This window comes from Thunnus albacares, chromosome 10 (genome assembly GCF_914725855.1).
Source record: "Thunnus albacares chromosome 10, fThuAlb1.1, whole genome shotgun sequence".
In the NCBI taxonomy this organism is placed as follows: Eukaryota; Metazoa; Chordata; class Actinopteri; order Scombriformes; family Scombridae; genus Thunnus; species Thunnus albacares.
In genome coordinates, this window is record NC_058115.1 from 14,551,534 (window position 1) to 14,579,389 (window position 27,856).

The following is a 27,856-nucleotide window of genomic DNA, read 5'->3' on the forward strand; positions in this document are numbered from 1 at the left end:
GTATGAGCGGTGGACCCCAGGAAGAATAGCCAGTGCTTATGCTGGTGCTAATGGGGATCCTAATAAAGAAAGAAAGAAAGAAAGTTTGAGGCTGTCAATAATGTTTAAATGTTAGTTGAAAACTGTATCTGCACAAAATTCACTATTGTATCCAGACCCCAACCAGACTTAAAACATTAATGTAATTTGTTCCTATTCGTCTGAAAAAGGGACCATGGCAGGACCTTTTCAGGCTTCAAAAAACAGAAGGCACAAGTTTGCACTATTAAAGGCTGCAAATTAATCAGTGTGGTCTGGTCCCTTCTGTTTTTTGAAGTCTGCTGTCCTCAAACAGAGAAGCACCTGATTCAGCTGCTTTTTGTTGGAAGATGCGTGGAGAACCCTGTTTCTACTAGGACCTTTTAAGATTCAGAACCTCGACTGATGAACAGGTTTACCTGAAAATATCAAATGGCTGAATCTGCTGAATGTGATATCTGATGGTCTTCAACATAACCTGACCATCCTGGAACAATACTGCCAGAACTGGGCCTTGGATGTAAATGTTAAGAAAACCCAAATCATGATCTTTCAAAAAAAAAAACATCTTGAAAACAAATACCATTTTACTCTGAACAAGACCCTTATTGAACAAGCAACAAATTATACTTACCTTGGTTTGAATATATCTGCATCAGGAAATTTCAATATGGCAATAAACACACTCAAAGAAAAAGCATGCGGGGCAACGTATGCAGTAAAAAACAAATTATTCAACATTAATATTCCAATTAGAATTTGGACAAAAATATTTGATAATGTGATTTTACCCATAGCCTTATATGGAAGTGAGGTTTGGGGCCCGCTCAGTAGATTGGAGCATGGCTCATGGGACAAACACCCAATAGAGACCCTCCACACCGAATTCTGCTGAAGAACTCTAAACGTTCAAAGGAAAACACCAAATAACGCCTGCAGAGCAGAACTGGGATGTTTCTCATTACTGTTAAATATACAAAAACAGGAAATATTTTTGGACACATCTAAATTCAAGCCCAAAAGACACACTTCCTTTCAAAGCACTGATTCAAAACAACACAACAGAATAAAACTAATTATGAATCAATCAAAAGATCTATATTTAGAACATTGGAGAAATGAAACAAAAACCCAAAGCAAACTAAATTGTTATTTGGCCCTAAACAGGCTGAGTATCTCCACTCGGTCAGAGATACGAAGCAGAGACGGATCCTGACCAAATACAGGCTCAGTGACAACCAATTGGCAGTAGAAACAGGAAGATATAGACAGACATGGCTGCACAGAGAGGAGCGTGTATGCAGTCACTGCTCGACAGGGGAGGAAAAGACAGAGATGCACTTCCTCCTCCACTGTCAGAAGTTCTCGACTTCTGCTACCGGGAAATAGCCAAGAAAATACCAAACCTCCAAATGTTAACTCCAGAGAAACTGGCAGTTCTCCTGGGTGAAGGGACAGCAGCTCCTCTAGCAGCTAAATATGTATCTGCCTGCCACAGCCTGAGGGACTCACAATCACTTTAAAATCTATATTTATAAGATTTTAAGTAACTGTATCCAATTCTATAAAACTGTGTTGTACTATATTGTATTGCAATCAGTTGTATTGTACTGCATCAGTGTAATATAGAACCTGCATGTGACACCTGTGTATTTAATACGTATATGAATCCTTTGTAAACTGCTTTGGCAACATGTTTTGTTTTTTTTGTTCATGCCAATAAAGCTATTTGAATTGAATTGAGAGAGAGAGAGAGAGAGAGAGAGAGAGAGAGAGAGAGAGAGAGAGAGACCACTGTATTCTTATATATATATATACGATAAAGTTCTGTGTCCTGCCTGAGAGATTTCACTCAGGGTAAAATAACCCTTTGTTAAAATTGCGCTCGGAATTGTGGGTAAGACATGGCTGCGCCCTGAACCTAAGAAACTGCACCACCTTTACCCAAATGTGACAATTGAATTGTTTAAGATACAAAACAGTTGACATTGTCGGTGTCGAGCATAAACTGTGAAGATGTCGGAAAATATCCTGAAGGAGGGCGTCTCTGGAAAGACGCTCACACGAGCAGTAATTGCTGAAATGCTGGCGAAGAATTTCGAGAGACTTCCTGACATTGATCAGAAACTCTTCCTCTATGGACCCATGTATCTGGGTGGCAACGCTGGTCTTGCAGGACTAGTAGCCAACAGCTTATACCGCAGAACCCTGAACGTCACGCAGGCTGCGGTCACCTCCAGCCTGCCGATGGCCGTGCTGCCCTTCCTCACAACATTTGCCCTGTACAACGCAGCGGTGTCCAGCCCCCTCCTGTCCGGCGACCTCAACTGTCCCTCCTGTGCCCTGCTAAGAGGTGCACTTGTCGGTGTGGTCGGCGGTGGCGTGTACCCCATCCTCCTGGCCTTACCTGTGAATTTCGGCCTCGCCTCCAGGTACAGCACAGCACCGATGCCAGAGAAGGGTAATGTCCTCCGGCACTGTGTGGACCTCTCCAGACCGATCATGAGGAGAATGAGGGCAGTCCTGGTGCTCCAGGCCTTTTTCGGGACCTACCTGAGTTCCAGAAACTTTGAAACGTACACAAAACTGGCCCAGATCACATTTGGCTCAGGTGGAGAGGAACTCGAAGACTCAAATGTATAAACATCTAAATGAATTGGTTCTTTTGCGTTGTTGCAGGTTTGTTGCGTGAGTTGTATGATGTAATAATAAACCATTTCATAAGGAATGGGTCTGTGATTAAAACATAATTGTATGTTTTTTTTTCTTTTAAAGATTGTCACAGTTCAAATTGAAGTAACTGCATGAATCCACTGCTTTTTGTGCATGAAGATGGTTATTTTTAATGAGAATCAGTATGTAGATGAAACTGTTATTGTTGTTCACTTTTTGCATACACTTAAACAATATACGTAGTTTAAAATAGCTGAAATGATTATTTGGAAAATCTATTGGTCATCCTCAGAAAAAAATAATCAGCAACAATTGTAATGATCAAAGCAAAATCAAGCAAAAGATGGGCTTGTTCCAGCATCTGAAATGTGAGGATTTACTGCTTTCCTCTGTTTTTTACATTTTAAATCTGACATCTTTTGATTTTAGATGGTTGGACAAAAGAAACAACTATGAAGCCATCACCCTGGGTTCTGGGAAATTGTGACTGGCATTTTTCACTACTTTGTGGCAAGTTGTTACAGCTGATTAATTGATTAATTGAAAAGATTGCATCCCTGTTTAAGATATCGTTTAACATGAGGTTGCAATGGGCTCTTAGGATTGTCTAATGAATTTATCTTTGGTAAACAGCCAATCCACTTAGACATTTTGCTATTCACGCAAACAGTTAAAAAATTTCACCATGCAAATGAAATTAGATGCTTGCAGATCAATAAAATGTCAGGATATGTCCGTCATCATCTTGGAAAGCTTGACTGTTTGTATGAATGTATGGTTGATAGAATGATGTCATCAAGGCACAAACAATTGAATGGAAATGAATCAAACTAAGCATTATGATAAACAAAATCCAGCGCAGTCAATTGACTAAACATGGTTTACTTTATTAAAGGCTTCTTAGGAACTTCTCACAAATTTTCCAGTGATGTTGAAAACAAAGTGTGTCTGCTTGGCCTAAATAACAACCAGGTAAACACTGTATGCACCCGAATCCTTGAACTGCACACAGCAATGGGTGTGTGTGAGAAAACAGTCTTTTAAGATGGAGTGCAATGACACCATTAAAAAAAGCAGAATTGATGTACTGCAGGCGATTGTCATTGAAAACACATGTTCAACACAGGAAAAGTTTTATTAAAACTGGTCATCACCTTGAATGGCAGGTTCGACATCACATCTCTGGCTCTCTATAGTCATAACTTATCTGGGGAACGTGTTACAGGGAAAGCAAGTGTATGGATGACAAACAGGGAAGGGCGAGTTAAAGTCAGTCTGTTATTGAGAGGGGAAGGTGCTTCTTAAGAGGAAACACTGACATCAATCAATTATCGCAAACTGAATAAGACTGTTTTTTTTTTAAAAAGCTTATAATTACATAGTTCCCTCTCCCTTCCCCATAACCCTCCACACCCACCCCACCCACCCTTAAAAACTTCTCCCGAACCACAACGAAAAAACTGCCAAAAACAAAGCTCAGTGACAACCCCACGAAACAATAACACATTTCAAGTCAGAGGAACCTGATTTGTCATGACAACCAGCGATTCATATGGCACAAGTTTCCCTCTCAACTTGATAGAAAAACAAAAGTCTCCAATTTTACATTGTCCTTCCACAGAATGCAACACCGCATCATCACTACAAAGTTTGTGTTGCTGTAGTAGTCTTTACAAGGTGGATACTGTTAATGCCCCTTTAAAAAAACAAAAAAATAACACCTGTCGTAGCATGCCGTTCCACTTCATATTCAGTAAAGGAAAAAGTACGATAAAAACAATACGTCTGTCAGCACAGAAATCTCCATAAATATATCAGACAACTGAACGTCAGTCAGAGAAGAACTTCCTGGAGAGCAGAAAGATGAGGGGTAAATGTCACCTGTACACAATCTACACCTGGCCTGGTTAAGCTATACTGTAGTTTTCTTGCATTAATGGCACAATACATTTAAAATGAGTAAACACTTTTTTCTTTTTAAAACAGTTCATATTCCCCACTCCAACATTTTCTCCAAATAAAATACAATAAATAAGAACATAGGAAGAGATGACCTACGAACAGGTTTCTCCAGTCATTCTCATGCAAGACATTGTCAACCTGAACAGACATGAATGCATGAACAGGTGTCTCTCATCTGGATCACACACATACACACTCATACACGCAAAAAAAAAAAGTACATGTGAGACGAACTGGTGAAATGCTCAAGGCATGTCCTCTTCTGCTATTCCTTCAGTAGACCTATAAAATATTTGACAGCTGATATGGGCTAGCCAGCGCCCTTGTAAGTTTCATTACAGTACATTACAAGTAAGGAGAAATAAAAGTAAAATATAATACCTAGACAAGGCTTTGGACCAAAAGGGGGAGAGAAAGAGAGAGAAATAGGGAGAGAAGCAAATACAAAAACAACAATAGCATCAGTAGGAATTTCATTTTATAAAGTGGTTTTCCCTGTAACTGTACTCTCTATGGTAGTAAACATGTCTTCACAGAGTAAACACACATCGAGGGGAGAAGGAGAAGTTGTGTCCCTCTCCAACACACCGTACCTCATCACTGATAGTTCATATGCTGTAAAGGCATTTTGTTCCAGTTTCCATAGCTTAATTTTTTTCAGTTTGACTTTTTTTTATCTTGTGTCTTCTTTTTATGATTTTTTCACACTCTTCTTGATGAATCCTGTTCATCGGGTTTCTTTTTTTTTTGTCGTCATTTCTTCATAGAAAAACACCTAAGTACCAGCTAGGCTCCTTCACAGTTCATTTTAGTGCAATGAGAACACGCGCCCCCTCGCTGGTGGGAGGGTTAGATGCCATCAGTGCCTCATGTCTTTCCCAGAACGTTAGACCTGACGAGAGAAAAGAGATGTTGATTGAGGAAGGTGTATCTATAGACACTGGGTGGCATCTCTCATTAGACTGGTGCTATGATTCTCACCTGAGTGCTTTCCATCTGTCCTTCTCTACCTGGTTCTCTGGACTCTCACTCTCATAGGATGCAAGGTAGAGTCCTGCAGAAGGATAAGAAAAGAAAGAGATAGAAAATAAGTAAATTAGTGGGGAAAAAACTATGGTGAAAATACATGGATCAAGCATGTGCAGAAGAGTTTCTAAAAATGAAAACAGCATGGTAGGTTCTCACCGTCCTCACTGAAGATGGGAGCAGTGTGGAGGTAGTGCAGGATGGCCCGATCCTCCTCAAACGGACACTCCACTTGTTTCCACGTCATGAACTCCCCGACCTGCCGTGCCAGCTCCACGAATTTCTAAACAATGAAACGACACTGAGTGAATGTTTTCTAAGGTTATTAGTACATGAGGCAGTGTCAGGTGAAAAGGAGCGGTCTCACCTCAAAGTTGACATGGCCGTTGGGCAGCCGATTGGCACATCCTTCATTCAAAAAGTAAATATCTTTGATCAGCAGACTGAAGAAGGGAATCACAATCTGAGGAGAGAAAACAAACAGGAAGATATAGAAAAATATTGACTTGACGATGAAAAGAAATGACTGAATGGATGCCTGCATGCTTCCAGAGAAACAGCCAGCGATGCGGAGCCGAACCCTACCCTTTCTCTGTTGCTGTTGGCAGTCTGAGAGCGATGGGCAGCCCCCCTCAGGGCAGTTCTATAGTTGTAAAAGTTTCCTGTAGGATCCATCTGATGCTGTCAAAGCAAATGGAAACAAACAATACCCTGTCAACCTCAAGTTATTACCTGCCTTGTACTTTTTACTTGGTGAGTCTGTGAGTTTGTGTTTACCTCCAGAATGAAGAACTTGGCGGTCTTGGCTTTGCCCCAAGTCTTCTTCAGCCGTGACACGGGACTCATGTTCATACCAGCTAGAAAAGGAAGTAGATTGTAACTGTTAATACAGTGTCGGGCATTAGAATTCATTGGAACTGCTGATAGGCTCATGCGAAAAATTAAACACTCACAGATGATGGCCATGAGGGAGTTGAAGTTTCCAATGTTGAAACACTCCCTGGCTACATCAATGAAAAACTCGATCACCTGGGCTCTCTGCTTCTTCTTTGCAGGCTGCGGAGATAAGACGAGAAGGAATTACACACCACATGAACTCAATTTGAAGACATTTTATTATAATTCTCACAACCCTAATTTACACTGGCACAAAGAGTTACACAATCCATTTAATACCCAAGAAAGTAGTGAAACAAAATAACCACTAGGGGGCAGTGACGCTTCATAACAACAAACTGTCTTGACATGCTCCCTCTCTTTTTCTTTATACTGTATTAAATAATTTCAAAAAATACTATTTAAAATATTTTAAAAAATGAAATACCAGGCTTAATAAAATATAAAATATGTACATAAATACTCTAAAATACTGATCCAAATATACACAATAGTGTTACTGACATGTTGATGTATAATCTAAACACCTTTTGCCTTTTACTAGTCTTCAAAAAATATCTTGTCTCCTCATCTTTATGTCAATTTCACGATTAAAGTGCTTTTCATCAGTTGTCCTATTTTGTGAACAGTGTTCATAATGCTTTGCACACCTTTTACTCACTTTATTTTTGGCATTATGAGTCTATTCTGTGTTCTGTTTGCTTCTGTTTGTCAGAGTAAATGAGGACCTGGTGTATCAGCATTTGCCACTCACCATGCAGATCTCAGTAGCTACCAGGTAACACAGTCTGTTAAACCACCTGACATAAGCCTCCAGGTTGGAGGTTTTCTTCTTCTGGTCGCTGAAGCATGGCTGCTGATGACATACACACACATAAACAGACGTGAGTATAGGCAGTGCTACCATAGGGAATTCCTCTGATCCTAATTAGCTTCCTATCTACAGGCTGACCCCCCTTCGCGAGTGTAAATGACAAAGACAGCGAGCTGGGAGCGGAAATAACACGATCAATGGAGAGCACAAAAAAAAAAAAACAGAGGAAGGACAGAGTGAAGGAGACGGCAACCAAACACGAGGAAAAATCCACGGTGGACCAGCGGAAAGTGAGAGAGTGAAAGCATTCATCAGTTAAATGACAGGACAGATGAAGCAATCGTGTGCTGCTACAGCTTGTGTCAATGCAATGATGTGCTGTTTGTGACCTTAGTGGCCTGCTGACCATTACGTGGCCCTCAAGAAGCAAATCTTAATTAGACATAGCCACACATTCTCCACAACATAAGAGACTGGGCTTTTTACGTCAGGTTGGCGTAAAATTCTGCCACCATCAAAAACCTTTGACAAAAATGTTCATATTTAATAAAACAAAACGGAACATATGTCTAAAAACTGCTGTGGTTTGACCTTTGATAATAAGAAATCAATTTTAGAATTCATATATGTTTATTTCTCCCAGAAATACATTATCCACATATTTAAAGATCCCCTCCAGATGTCTTTTAAGACTGTTAAAATACTCTGCTTGAACACTAATTCATGACTGATGTTGTTTTTCCATAAAAAAGTTAAATTACCATGTTAAAAATTCTTCAAATGACATCTACTCCCTCTCCCTCACTCTGTACATACATTATTCTGCACAGCGAAGCTCAAACATTTACATTCAACATCATGAAGAATGGATGGTGATTTATAAATAATATCAATATTCAAAATCAAAGTTTACCTGAGTTCCATCTAGTGGGTCTTTCTGAACAAAGGCTTGGACAAACTCCTCCGGTTCAATATGACTTAAATGTTCCTGGAAAACACACACACACACAACGATAGCTGTAGTCCCATTAATAATTCTTTCATTTCAGTAATGGAAGGCAATCAATACGAGGAAGTAATGACTCATTGACATGACTCATTGGAATTATATTTCATCAAATTGACACTTGAAGTAATATTCACTTCTATTAAAAGGTAACCGCACATATATATATATATATATGTATATATATCAAAATGACTCATTAGACCTATTTTCAACTCATGACATTAAAAAAAACCAAAACAGTACTACAGACACACACACACACACACACACGAATACCACACATAGTGACAGAAACGCTTCACTACTAAACACATCTTGTTTTTAATCAGCATGTTGTTAAAACCCACAAAAGTGGTCTGTATGTATGTGAGCACTGTACATGCCTGTCTCTCTTTCTGCTTCTATGTGTGTGTGTGTGTGTGTGTGTGTGCGCCAGAGTGTGAAGCTGTCAGGTCATATATATCCACAGCGGTTTTATCCCCTTTGTTTGAGCCCTAAGGCACATCACTGACTTCTGGGGTGATGTCACCGCTCAGACAAGGGTACACGCTTACTCAGGCACACACACACACACACACACACACACAAACACACACACACACAACCACTCCCAAATCCACGTGCCCACATTAAGACACACATGAACACACTGACGGCACCATGTATGCACTGTGAGGGACACTGCAGACATCTTTCGCCCATGTATGTTTCATTGCACTACACCCTTTGTTCTTTTGAACACACTGGGTGAAGACCAGTTAGTGCTGCAATCACTGACAAGTAATAATCAAGGTTAGACCTCAGAGCTCTTCGGACCAGAGTTAAGTGTGCCAGTTTCAGTTTGCTACTACACCCCCCACTATCTTTCCTTTGTTCTTTTCAGATTCATACATTTTCAATCACCCCTCATATCTTTTCATCTCCATCCCCGCTCGATTTGATGTCTCAGATTCCATGTTTATGTCCTTGCCTGAAACTATGTCTCCACCCCTGCTTTACTATCCTCAGCTCCTTCTCTCCCCGCCCCCTTCCAGCATCCTCTCCACTCCTCCTCGTCCATCCTTGTTATCATCTCTTACCCTGACCTCTGTCTAACCCACACTTCCCTCCCTCCCTCCCTCTCCTTCTACTCACCAGCTCCACGTGGGTGAGCTGCTGTGCCAGTGTGTACGGGTCATTGCAGATGGAGAGCATGTCCTTCTGGATGGGCGGAGGCTTGGTCTTGAAGGCCACCAGCTTGTCAGAGATGGAGGAGGCATTGAGGGAGACCTTGACGATGCTCTCTTCCCCCTGGCTCATCAAGGCCAGCCTCTGGCTAAGCTTCTGCAGCACCTGGTTCAGGGTTTTCCAGTACGCCTGCGGAGAGGGAGAGGAAAGGGAGAGGAGAGGATAGGGAGTTGTCAGTAAGGTCTTCATTAATGTGAATAATTTATTAATGCTTTATAGATCAGTATTAGGCACAAATCAAAAGACTTTCTGTGTTACTGGGTTGTGAGCAAGTGGTCAATTATTTGCCAAAAGAGCATACCTTGTCATCTCTTCACTTAACAACTTACAATTGAATATAAAATAAGTAATCAAGCACACTGATGAGCCCAAGAATTTACAGAACTGTGTAATTTTTCAGCTGCATTAAAACAGGTTTTCACTCAAAAGCAGCAGTGTGCTGTGTGTTGTGTCCAGGAATGTGTGTTTCTGTGCTCCTCCCTCCAGATGACTGGTCACTGAGGCCATTAGGTCAGTCTGTCTCACAAATGACCCAGAGCCATAGCTCCCACATGCACACACACACACACACACACACACACATACTGTAGACAGCCAGCTGTAAATAGCAGCACATTCATCACCACCTGCCCTTCCCCTCTTTCTGTCCTCCCTTCACCTCCCTCCGTTTTTCCTTGTCTTCCACCCTGACTCCATCCTCCACCTCTACCTTTTTCCTCTGCTCTCTGTGCCCCTGTATCCCATCCCCCCCCATTTTCTCCATCCATCTCTCTCGCTCGATTATCCCATGAGGCTGCAGATAGAGCCACTCCTCTAACATCCTTCCTTCCTCTCTCCTCTCGCTTTCTCTCTCTCTATAGTGCAAGACTGTGTAACATGGAGCTGTGGCTACTCACCCTACACTGACACTCTGATTCCTTCCACCACCTCGCCACAGAGGTAGTGATGATAATTGAATTTCGTTCCCCATCAGAGCATTCCTCACTGCAGCTACAGCTTATAAGAGGCTATAATGGCCACAAATACAGTGTAGATCAAAATCAGGCCATCACAAATTGTTATGCTGTAGAAACAGATAACTTGATGAGTAGCAGGCTATTATTTAACTTTATTCCTTTAAAAGAAGATCTAGGGTCTTTCCAAAACTGTACAAAAAAGCATCCTATCTTTTAAAGATGACTGAACCACCTCACATTAATGTTATCATGCAGTTTCATGTCATCTGTGTACCTCATCACACGGAGCTATCCTGTGAATGATGTCTTTAAGGTGTCCAACCATCTTCTCGTCCCTGAAGTCGGTGGGGAACGTCTCTGTCCACTCTGTCAGCAGTTGCAGGATCTTGGGACCAAACTTGCGCACTTTTGCCTGTAGTTGAAGAAGTGAAAGAGATTTACCACTTTCTATTTTTGTGATTCCATAAGCAGAACAAAACAATTTGACAGTTTGGCAAAAAAGTAGTGGTTGCTTACATGCAGAACACGAGTGAGTCTGAGTGTTTTTGCTGAGGCAGTCTGTTTGCTAGTTAGTTAGTGCACATGCATAAAGGAGTACTGTATGTATTTGTGTGTGGTGCAGTACTGACCGTATCGAGTGGGCTCTGATCCAGCTGCTGCTGTTTAATGCACAGCTCACACACCCTGGCCAACAGCTCCGGAGGAGGGATGAACAGACGGGCACTCAGCAAGAAGGTAAACACATAGGCTTTCTGTCAATTGACAGAAGGGGACATTCAGTAAGACACTGCCACTACATCAATAAAAAACACTGCAGCTTTCTGTAATTAAATGAAGAAAAGTAGCACTTTAAACAGAGACATGGTACTAAGAATGTAATTGGAACTACTGTCATTACCACTATAAACTGAAATGGACTTTCTGAAATTTCACTTTCTGAACAGTGGTGTGACTGTGGTTCATCGCTGTTTGTGTCATTTACCTCGGGGTAGTAATCAGCAGTGGGCACCAAGTTCTGGATAAGGGTGTCCAGGGAGGCAGAGGTGATCGGGGGCCCATCGGCCAGGCAAGCCCCGGGCCCCTGGCCCTCCTGTGCGGCCTCCTCCTCCTCCCCAGGCTCAGCGCAGGCCAGATGGGGGCTGAAGCCACTGGGAGTGGTGAACATGGTGCCTGAGCACACAGTCTGGGGCATTCCTGGCTAGAATACAAATAGACAGAGAGAATATACCGTCAGCAACAATATAGGCAGAATGAGGAATAAGGATATGGTTTGTTTTTTATTGAACAAAAATTGAAGTAGGGTAGCACTTTTGATCTGGTAAGGGGAAGTGTGTTTTATCCAACACTCTCTCTGCAGTCAATCTACAAGGTCTCTCTACAAGCCTGAATTCTCTAACAGTCCTCTCCCTCTCTTCTCAGTCCTCTGTTCATCCTCCCAGTGTATCATCTCCTATTCACTCTAACTCCACACAGCAATGCACTCATTCCATCCAACCGATGACCCACTGCTGTCGTCGGGGGATACAGAATACCCCCCAACAGCTGCCCCGTCTCCCACGTCGACAAGACAGAGGAGAAAACGGAAATGTGGGTCACTTAGTCGCCGTGGAAACCGTTGCTGCCTGAGAGCAATTGCGCGGCCTCCATCTCTGCCCTGCATGTCTTTCCCTTCAAGAATGCTTTGGGTTACACATTTAAAAAATTCAACATGCTCCTTCCCTCAATGGACCAACCCTGCAGCTGTAGTGGAAAGGAGCACTTACTGTACTGTACGCTAGAGTAGAGATACTACGGAGACAGAGTATATTATGATCCTCAGGGTACAATTATCATCATTACTCAGCACTGTAATGTCCATCTACCTGTAACCTCTCTTTTGTCAATATTTCAAAATGGCAAGTTAGAGTAAATATAAGATTTGGATTCAATTGAATTAAATGTTGTACAAGCAATTAGCAAGTAATTGTTCAGAAACAGTTTTGATGATAAGCTTTGATTTATTATGTTAGTTTATGAAATTTGACATAAAAATAGCCTCTGCTGTGCTCGTGCTCTCGCTGACTAACCCTGGCGACTATGTCCACCTGAATCACTCATCATCACCAAAGACGACTGCTATCTCTGGGTGCCTTCAGGCTAGTTCAGTGGCCTGAAGCCTTTCTGCCTGCAGGAGTCACGAGAAAGGCAGCAAACCCACATGCTGACAGTGAGACCTTGAGCAACATGCAGGAAGTTATTTCAGATGTAAGCACTGCTGTTATTCCTGCTCTTTGTAGATCAGACAACTGCCAGGGCCGGGCCTGAATGAGTACACATGTACACATGAACACACACTAAATATATATATAAAAAAGGAAAGCACAATAGACGTGAAAAAAAACCCTTTCCCCTACTTTTATGTTGTTCGATAAGGCAGAGCTTGACTAGAAGAGACATTAATTGTCATTATAAGACTGTAACCTACCAAAAATTATGCAGCTATTCAATTAAAAGAAAACCTGAGATCTGAAAAATTAATGGCAAAACCAGCTATCATCCCTAGTCCCTGGAAGAATCCTGGGAATGGAATCATTTCATCCTCGGTTGACCTTCAGGCTCCCTTCCCCCCTCGCTGATCAGCCACCTCGATAAACCGGTGTCACGGGTCCCTGGGGTAAAAGGTCAAGCACACACTGGTGTGTAGAAGTGCAGCTCATGTCTCAAGTTTCCTGTGTGAGGGGCTCAGTTGTCCTTTGTTCTCGCCGATCCCCAACACATGAGCATGCAAACACTTATTTGTACATTTTGTACACACCTAGACACGGACGCATACAGACAGGCACACAAAAGGCTGGGGGATGGGTAGACTTTCTATGAGGCGCTTTAAGAACCTTCCTTCCTTCTTACACCACTGACACCCACAGCCATATCTCTAAAAACGTATGTGGTGATTTAAGACGGCCGACATCATCTTGTCTGCTCCTAAAAGCTATAATCATGGCTCCTCACTCTGTGAAACACTGACAACAGCCTGTGAGAGGAAAAACAGGTATTTAACTGAGCAGATGAAACTCTGAGCATATAAATATTGAAACTATATACCATATCGATTAGGTAGAACACTTTCTTAAAGGTGACCTATGATGCACATTTCCAGGTCTATATTTTTTTAAAGAGACAGGAGTTGTCTGTGTACATACATTTACCAAGAAGACTGTAGTTTGAGAGGCTTTTGTGCCTAGAGTAGATGACTATATAAAAAATCTGTCACGAGTTGACGTCAGCTTGTCTTAAAAAAAAGAAAAAATGTTGGAAATCTAGCATTCAGCGCAGTCTGAAACCTGAGTTTTTTGCTCAGAGGGATTATTTTATCATTTGTTCTTCTTATTATTTAAAACTGGCCTTGTTTAATATGAACATCTGACATTGTAACATTATATATACGACAGAAAATAAGGAAAAGTATAATAGGTCCCCTTTAAATATGCTGCCATGCATACATAGACTTTAATGAGCTTTCAAATGGTCTATTTTGCAGGGTTAGACATTACAAGGGAACCCCAGTTGAAAAATATTACTACCATAATCTAAAATGCTGCTCTTTTGAGCTGTTTTCTTTCCACAAAAGTGATTGTCACTGTCTGGATTCGGTTCAAATGGGGAAAGCCTGTGGTGCCCTTGCAGCGACCTCCTCTAGATTGGATTACAACATGCTGCCACTGTGAAGACATGGGCTGATAAACAGAGAAATAGACAAATCCAACAAGCCTCTATAACAACATAAATGCAGTGGGAAAGCTTTATGGTAACTGGAAGGAACTTTCTCTGTGAGGCCAGACAGGAATACAAAGTGTGCACAGCTCTAGGAGCCTGTGTGACTAAATCCAGGAGTTTATCTGAGTCATCTCATGCATGCAAACACACACACACCCCTCCTTTACAGCGTTTGTACTCATATATATACGGGGGTGAGTGAGAGTTTTATTTTACGTGCCCACACTGTCAATGATTCCCTTCACTGCTTGTGATAATCTTCACTCTTCTTATTTCTCATATTGCTTATGTTTACATTTTATGATAGGCCAGTCATCAGTGTGCGTGTGTGATGCATCAAGGCCTTGCTCTCATTGTGCCTTTAAAATAGTTGCGAAACAGATTTCAGTGGCAGGTTTAAGATCAAAATAGTGTCAAAGTTTGAAATGGTTGAGCCCATTATAGTTTCACAAAGATGAGGGAAACTGCATTGATGCATTTTAAAGTGCTTGTATCGAGTTAAAGCAGGATTTCTGCTGAACAGCAGCCACTTTGGTCAGTTGCTTCCTCATCATTAGGCGACCTGACTGGTAATGAGAACAGAACTCTAGGTGAGTTACACTGTATTCACTTATTGTTTTACTCAGGCATGTACTAGAGAAGAGTCATAAAGTAAGAAAACTGAACTCGGTAATGTCAGTTATACAGAAATATCTAGCCTACCTAAAGTTTGCTAACATTAGCCAATAACTTTAAGCTACTGGTCGTACCAGACCAAGTGAGTTTGTAGCAGCAAAACCCCTGAGTGTATTGAATTGAGCAATGGAGATTTTTACTTTTTATGAATTCAACTTTTTTATTTGTTAGACCAAGATTGGGTTATTTTGTCTTTCAGAAGTTACTTGAACTTGCTTTAAAACTGCAAAATCCTGTTGTGTGGGCTTTGTTGGGTTTTGGCAACATCTCTAGTGCTGAGCTGTGATTCCAGTAGAGTTTTTGTGCTTTAAGTCCCATAGATAACTTTGAAATCAAACAGTGGAGGTGAGAACTGCTCATTTTAACTTCCTTTAATAAAATCCATCACTTCTTTTAAACCCCAGGAACTAAAGATCAACACACCCAACATTCAGTTTTATGACTTCCCAATACAAACCGGAACAGCTACTTCCAAAGAAAAGCACGGTTTACTACTTTTTATAACCACATTTATTATTTTACAACCATATTACTTACACCACTTTTTTCCTACAGTGTGACCAAGAAGTCATCCACAGCTGTATTCTATGTATAACTTGTTTCCATACCCCATGATACACCCAGCTCCCTCTGTGGCTGTCATACTGCATCAACGCCGCATGAAAAAACACACAGAGAAACGAGCAGAACAGGTGAGTGTAGTGGTGTGTGCTCTAATCCCCCCTGAGATCTCCAACAGCCAGCCACCAGCAGCCCTGCACTCTGTCTAGACAGCTGGGGGAGTGTCATTGTTCAGGCCCCTTGCAGCGTATGTATACATGTGTGTGTTGTCTTGTGTTTCTGTCAGGCTGTTATCGTTACCATCGGGGGATCCGCCTGCTTTGTTCTATCATGATTAACAGAATGGCACTGTCTGGAGACAGGCAATCTTTATCAGAACACCCTTGACTGTCTCTCTGTGTGTGTGTGTGGAGTAAATCGGAGGTGCATAGTCACCGGGATGATGAAACAATGGCATTCTTGACACGACCTAGCAGCTTGAAGCTGTCTAGCAACTTCACAACTTTGTGAATCTCTGTTTTCTAGTAGCCCCATCTACCTCACTCTCTGTAAAACCTGTTTCACCACATAGATAGTATTACTCATACCTGCAGAGACTGGTGACACAGATGCTGACAGTCTGTTCTGCCACTAAGGACTTAAAGGGTTAATGGATGAGAGACAGCTCTCCATTAAGACTGAAGAGGCTCATTCAGAACAAATCAAACCACTGTCTGACCTCTGTTGTTAAAGAGTCAAGGGTCAAAGGTGAGGAGTTAAGGATCCTTGGTGGGGGTAGATGGAGTACAGTTGCAGCATTGTTTGCATCCAAACTGTGGGGTCATTTTTTGTACTAATGCTCTGTTGCTTGGCTCAGTTTCAAGGCTTCATATAGGCTTTGTCTGCAGTTAGGGACATTACAAAAAGGTCTTCGCGACTTTTAAGGCCATCAGAGCTGACTTTGATTTATTGGCAGTGCTGGCCACGTCTATTAATCATCACCCAAATTGAAAATTAAGGGCTAAGAATTTGTCGACAGGTCATATAGAGAGACTAGATCCTTTATAAAGATGTTAATAGATACAAATTTCTTTGAAAATGACATATTTTGTCATTTCTACTGTATGTGAGGGAAGAGAAATATTGTAGTGTTTTGTATTTTTATGTATTAATTATCCAGATTCAGAAACAACATTTATATCTATGTCCAATAGTATTCTTCCTCAAGCTTGAATAAGTCAGAGACAAGGGTGTTCTTAAATTGTTTTCATGTCCTTGAGGGTACAGCTGATACACAAAAGCCAATTCACTCTATTCCTGCACCTTATTCACCTGATTTCTTTTTTTGGTGACAAGCTTGATGAAGTGTGTCGATTAGGTGTGTGCTCTTGGATGAACAGATCAAATATACTGCAGGGTGTGGAAGTTTGTTAACCACTGCTATATAGCTTCCCAGGAATTGCATGATATTATGTTTTCAAAATATGAAAAACTTTGATTTATATGTCTACAGTTTTATTTGTGTGCATTCTTAAATGAGGTCTACTCATATCCTTGACTCTACAATCGTTTTTTTTTTTTTTTTTTACAGAAAGGATATGACATATTGATACTGAGAAACACAACAGAGCAAGAGTGAAACCTAGGACGTGTTGCAATGCTGTTCTTAGAGGAGCAGCACATCATCAGAGGTAAGCACAGCAAATATCCGGCATGGGTATTGCAGCAACGTTGTGTTTTGTTTCTGTAGGAGGGAGGGGGAGGAGGGGGAAGGGGGGGTGATATTCCCCTCAGGGCAGTGTGCAGACAGTCTAGGCTCTCTGAATGTTAAACTTGCCTCCTGCCAGACTCGCTAAACTCCTCTTTTCCCTTGCAGACTCCATCATATGACGCCCGATACTTCCTCCTCACTAACTAATTTACATACTCCAACACTTCTTTTCTAATTTAAGACCCACATGTTCACTCCTTTAACACATTCCAATTTCAACACTTCATCTATTTTTGGGAGTGTGCTCTAAAAAAGCAGTTCCTCGCGTATTTTTGGTACTGACACTGTTTTTGCGTGCCTTAGTGTATTGCAGCTATGGCCTAAATTTTCCACTGTGTTCTTTGAAAGCTGAAATGATGCGACTAAGAGGAAAAAAAAAAACTGGAGTATTCTCATGATGGCAGGGGCTTAAAAGAAAGTAAACACCTCTTTGTCACCCAGCCTCTCCCCCTCCCTCACTCCCCCTTCCCCTTGTCCCCCTCCATTCCTCTCTCCTCCTTTATCTCCCTCTCCACGCCCTACTTTCCAATGTGCCCAGTCAGGACGCTTGTACAGATGGCCTTGCAGCAGCCTGCTCTCCCAGTGGGAGCTGCTGGCATGGGAGGCTTTTTGGCCCTCTGCCCCTACCATCATCCCCAGTCTCCACAGGAGCCCAAAAGTGTACTGGCGTCCAGACTGAACGCCGAGATACATGGGCAGAGCCAATCGGGCTGCTGAGCTACACAGTGACTGCCTGGCAGCTCTGACAACAGAGAGAGAGCGCAAAATACCGCACATATGTCACAGCACACGCGTCGCAACAAAATCAAACCAGCGCACTATTGGTGGTTAATGGTGTGTGTGTGTGTTTGGGGAGGAGCGGAGTTGAAAACAAATGAGTTCATTGTGTCCTGAAAAAACACATGCATGCACACTTGCACCCACACAAGCAGCCAAACACAGGATTGAGTTACCGCAGAGGCATTCCAGCTCCCCACCCATTCCCCAGCCAGTCTCTGTGATACGAGCCTGACAGAGGTTGGGAATCACACTCAGGGCTCAACAGGCACACACTCCCTAAATCCCTTTATTGGCATTCCCCCGTAGTGTCTGAGAGGGGTCGCCCTGACATCCTGGCACCTGTTCCACACCCACCCGCTCCATCAAATCCCGATGTAAAGCTCACTGGGAATTCTCCTGCATGTACACACCCTGTGCATGTGCGTAGCCAGTCTCATTCCTGAGCGAGTTTGGACACAGTCGTGTTCATGTATGTGTTTTTCTTTGTGTATGTGCATGCACTTATGTGTATAGGCTTGTGAAAGGGCTGAGAGAGTCAAGAGTGTATCTAAGTACAAGTGAAGTCACTCCTTCACTGTGAATGCAACCATCTGTCCTGCTGTTCTCCAAGAGGTGCGGCTGTGCTTCGATGTTTTCTCGCATCTTGGGCAAAAACACAGAGAGAGAGAGGGGAAAAGCAAGATGCAAAGACTACGTGACATGAGCGAACCTGCACACTTTTAATCCCCACAGTCAAACTATTACCTCACTAAAATTTACATTTAGAGGGAATGAAGATTAGCATTTACACAAAATCATCAGCCTCAGAGAAAGCCTGTGCTTTTCAGACAAACTCTAAAGGTTGAGGAGCACCATTATCCACCGACTCCACTTTCAAACCACTTCATGTGTGAAAAAAAAAAAAACATGCCTGAATCTATTTCCCCAGTTTAAAAATGGTATAATAAAATGAACTGAAGGTCTCTGACACATATGATGGGTTTGTGCAATCTGTCATGTTACATAGAGATAATTGGAGCTGAGCACAGGCTGGCTCTTAGTGGGCACGTAGCATGTGTCTGAGCCTTGAGTGCCCTAAATCTGTCATTCACAACGGTCATAATGCTTTAAAAAACAGTCATGTATTATTCATAATATCCCAATTTACAACCACCCTTGATGCAATGCTCCTTAGAGGGGAATCGGGCAAGAGTGATTTTGTCTCTGTCCTAAACAGACATAATTTTGCCTGAAGTGCCACTTATGAGGAATTACCAGCTTAGTAAGTGAATGCAAGAATCTGCGAGTGAAAAACAGAGTGGAGTGAAAAAAAGAAAAGCTGAATGAAACAATGCCTATGTGTAGCTACCTCAATGGTCCCTTGAGCGCCTTTAAAAAAAATTCGACTGTTCATCTAAACACCCACTCAGCATTGTGGTACTCGCAATCAAACCTGCCAGATAGATGCAGCGAACTAATGAGCGAGATGGTAACAGATGCAAATCTAATAAGCAGACGTTACTAATTTCATCATGGCTGTCTGCTTTCCTGCTAAAGTACATCTATCTGCTCATTACAACCAGCATGGGCAGAGGCCATGCGGTATGTCACTGTTGATGTATGATGTCAAAGCTTACTAATTAGTGCCGGGGGATTGCAGGGTCTGGTCTGTTCGTAACTCATGCCTCGTGTATTTTGATATGATTAGAGAAAAGCAGAGGTCAGAAAGCAGGCTTCAATCATCCACAACCAGCTTTTTAAGTTGATATTTGCTTTTTGATATTTGCTTGTTTGAAAAATGCTTTCTGAAATGCAAGGAGATTAATGATGCATCCATATTTTCTATGCCACAACTTCCATTTGTGCTGGATGAATTGATCTCTCAATTACAGCAACAGTATGGCACCACAACAGTCACAGATAAACAGCGACTTCCCCGTTGGCATGCTGGTGCCATCGATATCAAGAAAGGGACTTTGCCAAAACATTTCGTGTACTGAATGCTAAAATTAACTATTTACAAGTGGAACCATTGTATTACAGCTGCTTTTATCATTCATGGACTAGGTTTCTAGTGTCAGTTTAGTTTTCAACCTCACTCCAACCCTCCAACTATGCACCTGGAAGCAAATCAAACTTTTGTTACTTGATACTAGTGCCAATATGATACCTGACACCCAGTACCAATACCAAATAAATAATTTAATGAGAATATATAGCGATTTATGAGAGTATGAATCGGATCAAGCATTGATTGATCAAGCGGTGATTTCTGGTGATTTATATACCTTTCACCTTGTACCTCAGTTGTGCAGAAGCTTTACGGTCTGCTAAACAAACAAAATTCTGATGAAACCGTTCATACAGTTGACATGATGAGGATCATTTCATTTCTTGGGTCCTATATCTGATGGAATTAATATATGCTTATTTCAATGGTTTATTGAACGGATTCGCTGGGATCTAATCATATTCCATTGCTTTTTTTGACCCAACCAATCCATAAAGACAGACTGTCAATAGCTTCCCATATGCCAGCATGCAGGCCATGTGCAGGCAGCTAAGACCAGAGCGTAGAGCGTTTCCATGGAGTCAGGGCTCCTGTTGGGAGGTAATTAGATGCCTGTTGAGTCCCTACTGTGACCCCCCCCCCCCCCACTTCTCTCTTTCATTCCATAATCCCTTGTTTCCCCCCTCTCTCTGTCTCTCTCTCTCTCTTTCTCGGTCTTTCGCTCTCATGACAGAGCAGCAGGCTGTGACAGAGTGATTCCACATGTGAACCCTGTCTGCCTCCACCTGTCAGCGAGATCAGTCTCATCATCCCGGTGTCAGCAGCAGCAAAAGCTACGGTGCAGCCGAAGGACACAGTCAGGTACACAGGCCATCACGACGCTCTGTCCCTTTTTTCAGTCGAGCTCCCGCTGGGCTGAGGAGCTGTTTATGTTTGGTGCAAAAAAAAAAAAAAAAATTGACAGTCTAGAGGCACTGGTGGTAAAAAATTTAAGTGAGAACAGTGTTTTTCTTTCTGCAACTGTCATTTTTGTGCTGTTTATATTTAGTTTCCTTTCATTATTATGTCATTTGCCCAAGGGACCCCTTATAAATCGAAAAATGGCTTCAGCAAAAAAAAAAAAAACCAGGAACAAAAGATTTCCGTTCCTCTCTGACTGATCATCTATCCATTCAACACATACAGCTTGGGGCTGGGTTTCAAACCTATCCCAGCATGCACTGGACAAGTGAATAAACACTCAATAGAAAATTTTGTTTGATTGCTTCATGTGTGTTTAACAGCCACAGTATGAGCTTAACTTTCTAATGCGCAAGTAACAGAACTGCCAGTAAGATGTTGGAGTGGATTCCTGTTTCGACTGCTCCGTAATAAGGCGGTAGTGGAATTCTGTCATGTCTGTGGAGTAGAATAGCCTGTGATCTATAACTCCAAAGACACACACACACACACACACACACACACATACAGAAACCCCTTCCCCCTTACACAGCCATAAAGTCAAGTCAAGTTGATGTTATTTGTATAGCCCAATATCACAAATTTGCCTCAAGGGGCTTTACAGTCTGTACAGCAATACAACATCCTCTGTCTTTAGACCCTCGATTCGAATAAGAAAAAAACCCCCAAGAAACGTCAGGAAGAGCAACAGAGGAGGGATCCCTCTCCCAGGAACGGACAGATGTGTAATAACCTTGTGGTGGTGATAAAGCTGTCATTGCTACCAGACTAACAGCTACTGTGTTTACCTCCCTGTCGACCTGCTGCAGACAGACCCTGCCCCCTCTCTTTCTCACTCTCCAAACACTCACACACACACTCACACACACACACACACACACACACACAAATGACTGGTCTCACTCTCTGGGAACTTGCCTCTCTCAATCTCACGTCAAAAAAACAAAAACAAACGATGCCCTCATTAACAGCACACCTGTTATTCTCTGCAGACTTGGCCTGAATTGGAGGGGAACATGTGCTGCAGTCAATGTCTGTACCTGCAGACTTGTTATCGGTGACTCCTGACAGACCTCCGCTCGGGTGACTCATGCCTGTACAACCCTTACCTACTGTACTGTCAGAGCAAGCTGCCATTTCAAATCAGAACCGTTCTATAGCCAAGGGCATAGAGTGGTTTTATGGGCTCAGCAGGGGAGAGCTCAACTGAATAGGTAAATGCAGAAGAGGTAGAACAAAGAGCTGCACAGGGTTGATCACTGGAGGTACAAAGTCAAAGAATGTTAATGATGGCACAAAATAGAAATAATTCAGATTTTATCCAGAGTTGGATGACATGTAAGACTGGAGAGAATCAAGGAATTGATTTACAGCGTCTCACAAAGGGAACTCTCATTCAGCGAGCACAGGAAAAAAATGTTTGTTTTTCACCCCTCTGGGCATACAGAAGCACATAGTGCCAGCAAAGGTGAAAGTGAGAGAAGCTGCCAATGCCTCCTGGAGCTCCATGCTGAGAGAGGAGGGCCCATAAATGTGATGCCCCACTCCGGTGCTTCCCTCCTGGAGGGGCTGAGATTTGGAGGAGAGCAGAGCTGAGGGCGTGGGAAGCGCAGACACCATAAGTGGCTTTACTGTCAATATCAACAACCCAGGCTAGAATTTCTCCCCACCTGACTGGTTTCCAACAGAGTCGGTCTTACTTTCATGCACCTAAGCTGCAGAAGACAGATAACAAATCCTTTTGGTTTGTGTTGGTAAGCTACATCGCCCTTGGGTAAAAAAAAAGGCTGCTTTAGTGGATGATGCAGATTTTTTTCATTCCTGCTAAAATAGAGTAAAAATGTCACCAGTGCCACACCTGTTCCTTCAGGCTCTGAAATAACACAACTCACATGTATATATGCAGAGGTAGAGGGGAAGAGATGCAATGGAGTGCTTGAGGAAATCAGCAGTGAGTTTACATAGAGGCTCCACTCCCACGTTAATAATTACACAAAACGAGATAAGCTTTGCACCATGTAGCCAAACCCAGTCAACAACATAATAAACATGTGACAATCTATTTGTCCGAGTTATCAGTTAGCTATCTTTGTTTCCAATGCTGTAAACAGACTATTACAATGTCAGATGCATGCGTATCCAATATTCACTCCTTTAAATGTGTCAGAGCCAGAAGACGCAGTGACTCCAGTCCCTGACACGAGCTGGGTCCCCTCACACGCCCTGAAACAGGCACAGTGCACACCGCTGACTCACGCCACAGACTGTGATGCTTTGCATCGTAGTAAAGGGATGTAAGCGGCGGTACACTATCTCTAACAAGATAAGGAATTATGATGTCATCACTGTTGCTCGTAAAGTTTTAACTGTGACGACACAGTTCTCTTGTCACAGTAAACAAAACGCATGCGTGGAACATCCCGACACACACATACTCGCACGCGTAAATACGCACACACAAACACTGGCTGTGGGCGTGAGCGCAATCTCAATATGCTAATACGGTTGTAGTAGTAGGGTAACCTTGATTTTATGGGTTACTTACCAGCACTACACTCTGATCCCCATCTTTGATCCGACTTGTATCCGATGACAAATCAATAAAACTGCTGTTCCAGATATTCCCAAATTAATTAGCCTTCACACAACAGCCCGGTCAACTGGCACCGGTGGGAGAAGTGGAGCCGGACTCCAGAGGCACAGCCTGATTGATGGATGTGGAGGAAATGTCTGTTGATAGCAGCCTGTTAAATGTCCTGGTTGTGGACAGGTTTCCACCGGTGAACAGCGGACACAGACGGAGAGCTGACCCCACGAAAGAGTGCGTCCCTGAAGGCGTGGCGACCCGTCCTGTCCTGCGCCACGGAGACACCGCGGACCGCACAGCGCATCAACACGTCCTCGGAGCAAGTGGTTAGACAGGAGAGGAGAGAGAGGGAGCTACTCACAATAGTCAAGTGAGCAGAAATATGACTTCCGCTTTAGGTTTTCAAAATTAGAGACGAATAGGGGCTGCACTGTTGTCTGGGTTGTAGAAGCCTGACTGTATTAACCAGGGCAAGTCCGAGACTATTAAGAGCGCACAATTCACATTTGGGGGCCCCTGGACACAAATGAGCTTTGAAACCTATTGACACCATCAGTAACAACAACAAATTTCTGTGCTTTGTGTATATATCTTGTCACCTTCAAGTAAACAAATTAAACCATGTCATGGCACCATATGAGTACGATACAGACCTAAATAATGAAGGTATTAAAACTATTTTTTGACCAGATTAAAGTTACCAAATAGAACTTTCATTTTGTGTTGATTTCAGTGGCCCCTGTGGACAAAAATGTTTTCCCAGAATTAAGACTGAATTTCCCATGAGCACCACCGCCTCGTGTCGTAAAGATCTTAACTAGTGACTAAACAATTTGTTTTGGAAGCGTGTGAAAGAAAGATGCAACTTATTTTTAATACTATTTTTCTTTATTGAACACAGCTGTTTGCAGGATGCATAATGACAAGGTAATGTATCTGTCTGTGGCTATGTACGATTAATAACAGTAATATGATGATGGTGAAGCAAAGTAAAATTTATTTTAGTACCGTTCATACACTGTTACATGTGAGTCTGCATTCACACCAAATCCGGCAATGCAGCACCTTCGGTAGGATTGTGCGAAGGCGTGGGAGTGTTTATTTGTGCTTTAGAATGTAGCCACTGTGAAACAATAAGAGAATAACATTTTATTTCTCAGATTTACTCCTTGGTTCTGTCTTGCGCTCTCTTTCTCTTTTTCTCTCGGCTTTTTTGAAATGAGTCAGGACGCCAACAACAAGTCTAACTTACTTTTAATGTTATCAAATGAAGAGAAATGTCCTCCCCCTGTCCAGCAGACATTTAGAATAACTATATAGAAATAGCCAATCTTCTCGCTGATGGTCTTGTTTGCTTATGTAGGTCATAGAGAGGCATCAGTATTAAAGTGAGACTGTTTCATAACCAGTTTGAAGTTCCTTGTTGTAACTTTAACGCAGGACCAATTTAAAGAGCATTGTCATTTTAGCTTCATTTGGAACTGTAATTTTGGGTGCTTATGGCCAAACAAAATTGCTGTTAATCCAATGACAAACTGCAAACTGGGGCCCCTGATTGGGTCTGGGGGCTATTGCTCAATTTACCCAGTAAGTAATCCAGACCTGACCACCAAGAGCCCAAAACATTATACCTGTATACAAACTCGCAACATACTTGCAGTTTCTGTCGGAACTAAAATCAGTACGATCATCAATGTTATCAGTACTTTATAGCTTGTAGCTTTTATTTTGAAGGGAAAAATGACTTCCGGTAGTATGTTGTAGTCTCTTTGGTTTTGATGCTGCTGCAGGCAAACTGGTAGATTCTCTCTCTCTCTCTTTCTACCTCTCTCCCCTCTTTCTCCCCCCCCCCCCACACACACACTCACACACACACACACACAAACACACGCACACACGCACGCACACACACACACACACACACACACACACTTCAGTAGAGCTCTGATGCTCAAGCACACTCTCTCACCTGTAGACTGTACCCTTGTTTCACCCGATGGAACTACTTAAAGATGATGAAACATCTAAATCTACACCTAATCATTTGTCCATCTAATGAAATTACTTGTCCTGTGGCATGTTAGTCAGTCAAGTTGCGAGAGATGCTGACAGCAGAGCTTTGAATCCAACCAGGACCATATTGAATCAAAATTTATTATTCAAAATTGCTCTTCACTCAGCTAATGAGTCAACCTATTATTCCCAAGCTCCAGACTAGCGAGGTTATCCAAACATTCGTGGGCAGATTACAAGAAACAATGAGCGCACTTTTCATTTGTAATCCCCAGGCAAACCCTCTTCCATTAACACGGCCTGAGTGACACTCGCTAACCATGACCCCCAAATGAAGGGGCCATCACTGAATATGGAAATAAGACAGGCTGTATTTCCATTAAAACCCGAGTTAATTAATACCATTAACCTAATTTAAAAGCAACAATGAGGGAATGTCCAAACCTCGCTACTGAGAGGAGATGAGAAGCTAGAATGATGGGTTAGGGGACTGGGGCGTTGCTTTTTGTTACCCTGGCTGCTACAGTCATCACGTTTTCTGCACGGGAGAGATGGAAATTATTGGAGGGGGGTAATTAATTTGAAGGAAAGTGTTGTAGAGAGACGGAGGGAGCAATGGACAGTGAGAGAAATAATTAAGCGGATGAGATGCAGAGTGGTAGAGGTCCTTGTTAGGCCATGAGGGGGCTGTGTGTGAACTAGCCGTCCCTGGAGCTTTAACGCCTGCTGCTGGGCCTTCTGCATGAGGGAAAGAATACATCTGACTTTGCAGCAGAGGACAGAGATTATTTGCCATAACTATGATCTTTCCCTAACCTTAACTGTATTGTAGTTTCCATGCACAGATTTTTAAAAATCGTTGGCACTGGATGTAAAAAAAAAAAAGAAGAAGATTGCGTTGAGATTATAAATCAAGTAGAGCAGGCCAAAGATGAACGAGAAACCAAAGCACAATAATGATTCAGCCGGCATATGAGAGAGGACACGGAGAGCTTAAAAATGTTTGATTTACTGAGGTTAGTTTCCATATGAGGATGTTTGTCAGTGTTTCAGACATTCGCTTACTTTACTCTGCCTCTCTAATCAGTCTCTTAGGTTAGTTCCCCTCGCCTGTGCGTGTGTGTAGTCACTTGAACAGAAGCCTCAACTAATGATTACACAACAAGAGCTGTGTTGTGGTGCCTCTGCACATGTGAGAATGGTTCTTGTTATAGTTTCCAAACAGCTTTTCTAGAATCGCAGAGGAAGCAGATAGAGGCGCATTCAAATGTTTCACATCGCCTCGAATCCCCTGCCCCAACTCACCCCCCCACATTACATACACTGAAGGCGTTGCAACAGTATCAGTGACAGATGCTGATAGCAGCTTTCACACTCACAATGTCTCAAAGTTTGTTTGCTTTTTTTTCCCCCTTTTTTCAAAATGATTTGCATGCAGTATGTAGGCCTAACACCCGCATTGCGCCTTTATCAAAAGCTGTTGCTTGGTGCATGAGGGAAAAACATCCCAGAGAAGTGCTGTTAATAAACTTGACAGTCACAGATCAAGTCAAGCCCTAACAGCCAGTATAGGTAAGAATGCCGTGTTCACGAGTATAGTATTCACAGAAACGGTGGTGTTCAACAATATTAGCTCGATGTTAAAGCCGTTTTAGACAGTGGGGGTGACTTTGCAGAAATGTCAGCTGTTAAACGCAGGTGTCTCATTAATGTTTACTGATTGACCCAAAGCTTAGAAATCTTTCTCTACAGAGCAAAGAGTTTTTACTTTCTCTTCTCTCTCTTTCTTCTGCTGTCTCCCTGACTCCCGGTCGCTCTTTAGTTTTTCTGCTTCTGTCTCTGTGTCTGCTCCCAGTCCCCACCTCTCCCCCTCTGTCTTTCTCTAACAACCCTGTTTCCTTGGCTCTCCTGCCGGGCCCAACATGCCTTGCCAGGAGTGTACTCATTATTTATGCTGCTGAAAATGTACCAAAACAACATGAAATTGCATTTGCATCTGTTACAAATATAAATCACCTCTAAATGGGGCTATAAGTTCTACTAAACAAATTAGGCTTCCATTCTAATGCTGCAAATGTACTGTGCTGTGCAGTTAGACCCTGTTAATCCTCCTGTACGTGATAAAATAGGTTGTCACATTCAAGGAGGAGGACCTATGATGTAACATGAGGATGTTCAGAAGAACTTCCCTTGTGCACAATAGGA

At 42.4% G+C, this 27,856-nt stretch overlaps 2 protein-coding genes across 4 annotated transcripts; one reads left to right on the top strand and one right to left on the bottom strand.

Annotated features, from left to right (window-relative positions):
- The first annotated feature begins 1,852 nt into the window (after window positions 1-1,852).
- Window positions 1,853-2,778, top strand: tmem126a (transmembrane protein 126A). The gene has a single exon (XM_044364070.1). The coding sequence runs from the start codon at window positions 2,035-2,037 to the stop codon at window positions 2,659-2,661; it is 627 nt and encodes a 208-aa protein (XP_044220005.1). The 5' UTR covers window positions 1,853-2,034; the 3' UTR covers window positions 2,662-2,778.
- A 779-nt stretch (window positions 2,779-3,557) lies between these two features.
- LOC122990641 (ras-GEF domain-containing family member 1C-like) lies at window positions 3,558-23,983 on the bottom strand. 3 transcript variants are annotated; one of them, XM_044364068.1, is made up of 14 exons: window positions 23,597-23,982; window positions 11,565-11,780; window positions 11,212-11,334; window positions 10,857-10,994; window positions 9,534-9,755; window positions 8,304-8,378; window positions 7,331-7,429; window positions 6,633-6,735; window positions 6,457-6,536; window positions 6,265-6,360; window positions 6,047-6,142; window positions 5,839-5,962; window positions 5,635-5,707; window positions 3,558-5,545 (listed from the first exon to the last, which is right to left on the bottom strand). In XM_044364068.1, exons 2-14 carry the CDS (start codon window positions 11,772-11,774, stop codon window positions 5,521-5,523), a joined length of 1,464 nt encoding a protein of 487 aa, XP_044220003.1. In that variant the 5' UTR covers window positions 11,775-11,780; window positions 23,597-23,982; the 3' UTR covers window positions 3,558-5,520. The 3 variants fall into 3 exon arrangements, with proteins under 3 accessions (XP_044220003.1, XP_044220002.1, XP_044220004.1); XM_044364067.1 differs by having other exon boundaries at window positions 7,331-7,432; XM_044364069.1 differs by lacking the exon at window positions 3,558-5,545 and having other exon boundaries at window positions 5,631-5,707; window positions 7,331-7,432; window positions 23,597-23,983.
- Window positions 23,984-27,856: the final 3,873 nt, after the last annotated feature.